We start from the raw sequence: 7,411 nt of genomic DNA, 5'->3' as shown, positions 1-7,411 counted from the left end.
GGTGTGTAACCCAGAGTCAAATTTCTGTGCCCCCCAGGATACAGGATCCAAGGACACCACAGGTTTTATCCTTGTGCTGTGGGTCTCTGCATGGCCACAAGAACCAGAGTGGAGGCTGCTGTCATCAAGCAAGTCAGGCCAAAATCTGGAATCAACCTTGACAAGGCCGTTTTTTTTTTTTTTTTTGTAAAGACTTATTTATATATACAAGAACTGGGGTACCAGCCACAGGCGCAGGGGATGAAAGGATTCACCAGAGACTGAGTGGGGAGCAGAACAGGCAGACTGACTGAAATACACTGTGGAGGAGAGCAGCGGGTGGGACAGGAGAGGTCTGCTGTGCCATGTGGGTCAGCTCTGGGGCTGGGAATTGAGTTTGTGTTGCAGTGGCTGCAAAAAGCTTCAGAGTGTTGTGCTTTAGCTCACTGCACCACCAGAGAGGGCCCCTGCCACTAATTCTTACACTCAAAACCTCACCTCAATGTAGATGATCATCACGCCGACAAACATACTGAGGAAGATGAAGGAAGCAAGCAAGATGAAGATGATGGTGAATGCCCGACTCAGAGCAAAATTCCTGTCATCCAGCTTCTGCTGCAGGTTTGTCCAGCCATCCACCTGCTCGGCCGGAGGGGGATGCTGAGTGCCCAGGCCCAGGGGACAGGAGTCCTTCCCACAGACCCTAAGAGAGCCTCACTGAGGCAGCGGCGGACTCTGCCTCCACAACAGCCCTCAGTGACTCTCTAAACCAGCCCACAGAGGGTGTCTAGGGTCGCAGGGTGCCAGTGGGAGGGGGGAACTTATGACCAAGTTGCTATAGGGGCCCTTCTGCCTCCCTGCCAGGCCCTCCTTGAACAGACTACCGGTCTTTCCACGGGTAATAGTTTCAACTTTCAGACTTGGGCTTGCAGACTTATTCTGGATGAACTTGCAGCAGTCTGTCCCCAAAGAGGCAGTATGACATGGGCTTCATTTCTAAGTTAAACTTAATCCAAGTAAATTCTCTTTTGAGAACTCTTTGAAGTATTACAACCTTATGGGACAAATGGAACTGCTCTAGAGAATACAAGATTAGAGAGAGCTGGACCCCTGGTCAGGGCATAGACATCGACTGTCCTGGGAGGTCAGCCCTGAGCTCCCCCAGCTAGCGAGTTACTTGAACATGGAGAGGGCCCCAGGTGAAGCTCAGTATGTCCACACATGCCAGCAAGGTCCCCGCCCTCCCCCTGCTCTTAAATGCAGTACCGTGATCAAGCTGAAGAGGGTAAAGAAGGCAACAGCTAGGTTCCCCCAGTTATCCAGGTCACCTCCATCGGGACCCCCGAATAGGCAGAAGCCCAGGACAGCGAAGATGTACATCAGGACAAAGAGCAGGATGAGCACGGAGGCCACAGTGTAGACCGTCTGCCCCATGGCAGTGATGAGAGTCTGCAAAACAGGGTCGGGGGCTAGGCAAGGCTGCCAGGCTGGTGAGGCTGGGCACTGAGACCCACAGCTGCCCACAGCATCCAGAGCCAAGCCTGGCACATGGCAGGTGCTTCCTAAATGCCCGGGTAATGGATGGGTGATGGGAGCTGTGGCTACTGTGGGCTGGACCCATCTAGCCTGTCCATAGTCACTTATGGGCAAATCATCCTTGCTGCCACAGGTCTAAGGTCGTCTCCTTCGACCACTAATGCTCTATTTGAACCCCAGCCTGGCTTTGCAGTTGTCACAGGGTGTCACACTCCTCAGGAGCCCACGGCCCTCCAGTCCCAGAAGGAATAGGGGAGTCACCCCAGGAGTAGGAATGAAGAGGGCTGAGAGGAATGTGGCTTCTCATTCTTTGTAGGTTCTGTTTTACAGGCAGGTTTCCATCTTGTGACCCCAGCCTTGACCTTCCCCCACAGACACAGTGAAATGGGTCTCTGTCTTATCTCTCAGTGCAAAGGCCTCTCCTAGGAAGTGTAGCATATCATTCTTCAAGTTTCACTCTTCACATCTATGGTCGTGCATGCAGTAGGTGCTCAATACATGCTCACCTACCTAGAGGCAATCACAGACATAATTTCAACGCAAGTCGGTGTTGTCATTCTTCCCGTATCAGCATGAAGGCTCAAAGGCCCTGACATGCAAAGACAGAGATGGGGCCAATCCCAGAGCCATGTGTTACGACTTTCAACCTAAAATCCCTTTTGCTAAGCCAAGAAGTCATTTGTTGACTCAAACTAAGACAGGAGGTACTTGCTCAAGCTGAGGGACAGGACAGCGAGGGCTGACAGTCCAGGGTAAGCAGAGAGACAGCCCAAGAGAGCTGGATGCGAACTGGTTTGGCAGCTGCCTGCAGGGGTCACATGCTGGATACCTCTCTTCTCTTCTTGGGGGAAGAAAATTAGTAATTTTAAATTAATTCTGTGAGAACTGAATCAGAACTTCTTTCCTGAGAACTAAGACTGAAGAGGTGAGTCCTCAGAAATGCTGCAATGGGACACAGACTACAGATGGAGTGAGGAGAGGAGACTGAGGAGCTTCAGGAGGGTGAGGGAGAGGCCTGGCTGGGTCTCCCAAATCTAGGCCCTCAAAGGCCCAGAGTGACCTTTGAGTTAAAAATCAAAGCCTAGCAGTGTTCAGAATGGCTGTGGACAACAGGTCACTCTCCAGAGCCCCATGTGGGATTCCTGACAGCTAGCCTTAGCCAGGTTCCTCAATAATCCAGACAGGTGTCATCAGTCTCCAGGCTGGACAGTGCCGATACCTGGTCCCCGGGGAAGGAGGCCCACATCATCAGAGACCCTTCTCTGAGGAAGTCCTAGCCTTTCAAAGTCTATGGTGTGGGCCCAAGGAAATGCAGATTTGGAATTCCCAACTTCTCTGGGCAGCAATTCCAAGCCCTGGTTCAGCTCTCCAATGTACATTTCATGGAGAAGCCCAGGTACTCTGAGAGAGTGCTCCTGTCCAGTCAGTCAGATATTCAAAAAGTGAGGACCCTGGAGGAGGAGGAAGACGCACAGAGGAAGGCAAAGCTGGCTCTTTCCACAGCCAGGCACGTGAAGGCTGTTCTTCAGGCTGAAATTCCAACAACCAGGGCAGTGTGACCCTTGGGTGCCCAGCAAACAGAACTTCTCTGTGTGCATAACAAGAAGGAACTATTTCCTCACGGTGCAGGTTTACTGCTATGAGATGGAAGGCCAAGTGTCATTTTAATTAATGAGTGGATGGGAGCCAAGAATGTGCCAGGATACCGGCTGTGGGCATTGAGGCTGTAGTGCTGTTAGAGTCTCATTTAGAGTCCAGTGAATGGAAATTAGCACAGCAGGGCAGGTCCCCTGGCTGTTACCTCCAGCCCCCTTGATCAGCTGGCAGGCCAGTGAACAGTAGAGGGTGTGTAACCCAGAGTCAAATTTCTGTGCGCCCCAGGATACAGGATCCAAGGACACCACAGGTTTTATCCTTGTGCTGTGGGTCTCTGCATGGCCACAAGAACCAGAGCGGAGGCTGCTGTCATCAAGCAAGTCAGGCCAAAATCTGGAATCAGCCTTGACCAGGCCTGTGCTCCCCTCACTGGAACCTTGGGCTGGAAGGATATGTGGTCCCCACCAGGCCCCAAGCCCCAGGCACTTGAGGACTTTGCCTCTGATCAGGCTGATGGTCCCTATGACATGCTCAGCAGGCAGCAGTGTCCCAGGCCTTGCAAGGTGCCAGAGGAGGTGACTGACCCTACCTCCATTTCCCCCTTCTCCCAAGACAGAAGGCACCTGACCCACCAGTCCTTCATGCCCCCCACCCGTGCCCCCCTGGGTTCCCTTTCCTGCAGTCCACCACCGCTACTTCCTTTCTCATGTGGCTCCTGCAGGTCTCTGGCACCCTCATCCTGGGTTTGGGCCTCTCATAGCTGTACCTAAACATCCCCTTGTCTGAGGACATCGATCCTCAGCAGCTTTCTTGAGGGGTCTGACCAGGCCACCCTCTGCCTTTTCCTCAGTTTCCCAGCTCCAGAATCCAGGCTCCAGCTTCTAGGCAGGACCAATCCCTTCCTACTCCCACACCCCTCATGTGTCAGAAGGTGTCTCCAGCCTCCACACCATCCTGCTGTCATTCAGGGGGCCTTCAGAATCTAGCGCCTACCGCAGGCCTCTCTGTCCTTTGACTTCCTCGCCCCTGATGATCCCTGCTCTATATTAGGTCCCTTATTCCTTGGTGCCCAACACCCAGAAAAACCAGGCTACACTGCTCACTGTTCCATCAGTCCCTGCCTCCAAGGTGCCTCCCGCTGGACCACCCACAGACATCCAGCTTCTTTCCTGTCCAGCAGCCTGACTCCCACTCTTGATGTGGTCTCCCATGCCATGCACCTCAGATCCAGCCTTCCCACTTCTGGGCACATTATAGGGTCTGTCTCTTGCTTACAGACAAAGGGAGGAACTCTCAGGCTGAAAAAGAATGGCGCCAAGATGTGCTGAGCACTTGACACATCCTGTGCGGCTGGGGCATTTGTGCTCCAGGCTCTCAGCAGCGTGGGAGGCCACTGCAGAAGGCAGGTAAAGGCAGAGGGCGATGCAGAAAGACGAAGGCTATGGGGGTGGAAAGATGTGGACAAGTCAGTGCCATGTAACAGGCTTGAGAGGGAGGAGTCAGCTGACACTCAAATTAATGACCTGGCATAAAGGGGCTGAGGGAGAACCTTTCACCAAAAGACAAAAAACAGGAGGATGAGCCAGCGTTTGGGGATGGGAGGGTAGGTAAATTCTGGTTTAGACATGTTGAGTTTGAACAAAACATGATGTCCAGGAAGTGGTTCTGAAGGAGGAAGTTAGGGAATGGGCATAGGCAGGCAGTTAGGAACAGGGCATCCCAAGCCCCTACGTCCACTTATTAGCCTGACTGAGAAACGGTTGGAACTAGGAGAATGTCTGCTTCCCACCCCCAAGTCCTACGTCTATTTATCAGTGTGATTGGTGATCACCACCAGACCAGGCGAGTCCCCCCGGGGCCCCAGACCAGTAGAGTGTGGAATGAAAGTCCAGTACACCAACACATCAACATAAAGCTAAAACAATGGACGAAGGCTAATTTCAGGAAAGAGGGCCAGGTAATGTGGGTAAATTCAGCGGACCTAGGTAGCCTAGGAGACCCTGCGGGCCCAGCCAATCAGCAAGAGACACCCAACCACCAAGCCCCACTCCTTGTCCACTAGACCCATATAACAACCTACTTCTTGCCCCCTCAGGGGCTGCCCAGTCAGGACCCCTTTCTGCTTGGGGAGGGTTCCTGTTCTTCCTCTTTATCAATAAATCTCTTGCTTTTCTGTAACTTTGGTCTGAATGTTGATTTCTGTCCTCGCCTAGACAAGAGTCCACCTGGGGTCCTTGTCTCTGGGGCTGCGCCCTACAAGCTCCAATTCAGTTTGAGTTGGGAGATCAGAGAGAGGTGTGGACAGGAAGTGAAAAGACCACCCAAAGAGAATATGCAAAGTAAGAAAGTAGAAAACTCAGGAGAAGGTTCTGAGAAAACAGTACTTATGGGCCAAGCAAAGAGGCACACCCCAGAAAAGTCACAGCCATGACACTGGCAAAAACCAAGAGGAAGTGGTGACAAGGATGCCAATGGGAACAAGCACTGGATTTGGTGACAGAGGCTAGATCTTTTGGTGTGAAGGCTTAGGGAAGAAGCCAGCGTAGAGATGACAGATAAGGAAGGGGGCTGCTATGAAGAGAAGGCAGCTGACTGTATTACCTGGGAGTCTGCAGCTAATGTGAGCAAGGAATGAATGGAAAGTGTGACAGGAGGAGCTCCTGAACATTCTCCTTGTTTTCTCCGCCCAAGACTACGGTTTACCAAGCTGGGCCCCCAACAGCCATCTAGCCTGGGTTAGGGCAGTCTGCATTAGGAGTGCCAGAATTGAGTGGCATGCTGATCTGGTGAAATGGGCCGCAAAAAGTGCCTTCCTGGACACGTATGGAAGCTGGGTGCAGTCATAGGCTGTGTCCAGGAGAATGCCTGACGGCACAGATGGGTCCACTCTGAGGTTTGTTCTGAAACTTTCTGAGCCAAGGCAAGGCTGGTCATAGCTTCCAACAGCCTGGGGAGACCTCCCAGCAGGAGCATTTCCAGAGCTGTGTGAAGGGAGTAATGAGTCTATTCTCATCAAGAGAAGCAGCAAGTGTTTCACTCTGAGGGAAGCACTGAGCAGCCAAGAGACTTCCAGGCATACAGCTCAGAGGGTCTGTATCGTAAGAACCCCAGCAGCTTTGCAGCACGGAAGAGGAAAAATCCCAACAGCCTCTGTGGGACATACCTTTCAAATGTTGGTGCTGACATTTAACCTTGAGCCTCAATTTCTCCATTTGGAAAATGAAGCTAATTCTACCTTTCCTACGCAAGTTTTACAATTCAATGAGATCCTGTCACTAGAGATCAATTTGCTACACAGTGGGGACTCAGGAACAGGATGCAGGGGCTGATGGGCAGACGAACCCTATCTCCTGCACACCCACAACCAAAGCGCCACCAGCTTACGCACTCGGATGCCACGGCTGTAAGTGATAAGCTTGAGGATGCGCAGGGACTGTATGCCATTAGCGATGTTGAGGTATGGATAGTGCTTGCCCTTTGCCTTTTTTAATGCGTAAGGGATGCTGAAGATGATGATAACAAGCACATCGAGCAAGTTGTAGCCATTCTTCCAAAATTTGATGGGGTCCACATAGAGCTTGAGGTAGAACTCTGCGCTACAGATCGACTGAAATAAGAGCTCTGAGACCTGTAGGGGTGACAAGGGGGAGCTGGTTAGACCAAGTGACAGAGTCCCATACCCTGGCCCCTTCCAGTCTGGGCTACCCAATCGTGTGTGTTTGGGGTAAAGGGTGTGCCTGAATCACCCGAGAGTAAAACCCAGGCACAGTCCCTGGTCCACAGGGAACACACAGCATGCCCAACTCTCTGCTACTGTGTATGTCTTCCCTATCTAGCAGCCCTTGGCCAGGAACCAGGTTTGACCTCGGGTGCTGAGGAATGACTGACTGACAAAGAGGAGGACATGTTGGAAGGCCCATAAGGCATCAAGTTGCATGTCAGGCAACTTGAATGTCAGGTTTCCCAAAGAGAAAGTCCCAAGAAAGTTCTTATCAACCTAAATATTGAAACCTTTAGGAATAGAGGTGAAGCACTAAAGTATCTAGTTAGGTTTATTTTTTTAATCACACACTTAAAGTCAGTTAAACAATCTGTTTCTAAGAGAGTTTTAAATTTTAATCTTATCCTGAATGTGATTATGAATGATTTACATTTTTAAAACATATAACTTAAGTTGCATTCCTTTTTTTTTTTTAAAGATTTATTTATGCATACAGAACTGGGGTACAGGCCAGAGGTGCAGGGGCGGTGAGAGGATTCACCAAAGACAGAGTGGGGTGCAGAACAGGCAGATCGACAA

At 51.3% G+C, this 7,411-nt stretch overlaps 1 protein-coding gene across 5 annotated transcripts in view; it reads right to left on the bottom strand.

Moving 5' to 3' along the window:
• CATSPER3 (cation channel, sperm associated 3) overlaps positions 1 to 7,411 on the bottom strand; it is a 37,156-nt gene that overhangs the window by 5,946 nt on the left and 23,799 nt on the right. For all 5 annotated transcript variants that reach the window (XR_001145676.1, XR_001145675.1, XM_012728000.1 and 2 more), the window contains 3 exons: positions 6,500 to 6,739; positions 1,246 to 1,428; positions 478 to 618 (listed from right to left, as the gene is read on the bottom strand). Coding sequence is in view for 3 of the 5 variants with exons in the window: in XM_012728000.1 (XP_012583454.1) it covers positions 478 to 618; positions 1,246 to 1,428; positions 6,500 to 6,739 (564 nt within the window). In the remaining 2 variants the exon portion in view is untranslated. The remainder of the gene's footprint in view (positions 1 to 477; positions 619 to 1,245; positions 1,429 to 6,499; positions 6,740 to 7,411) is intronic.

Source organism: Condylura cristata, unplaced genomic scaffold (assembly GCF_000260355.1).
Source record: "Condylura cristata isolate star-nosed mole 26May11 unplaced genomic scaffold, ConCri1.0 scaffold00021, whole genome shotgun sequence".
Classification (NCBI taxonomy): domain Eukaryota; kingdom Metazoa; phylum Chordata; class Mammalia; order Eulipotyphla; family Talpidae; genus Condylura; species Condylura cristata.
The sequence above is the reverse complement of the archived record's forward strand: the minus strand, read 5'-3'. Positions and strand labels throughout refer to the sequence as shown.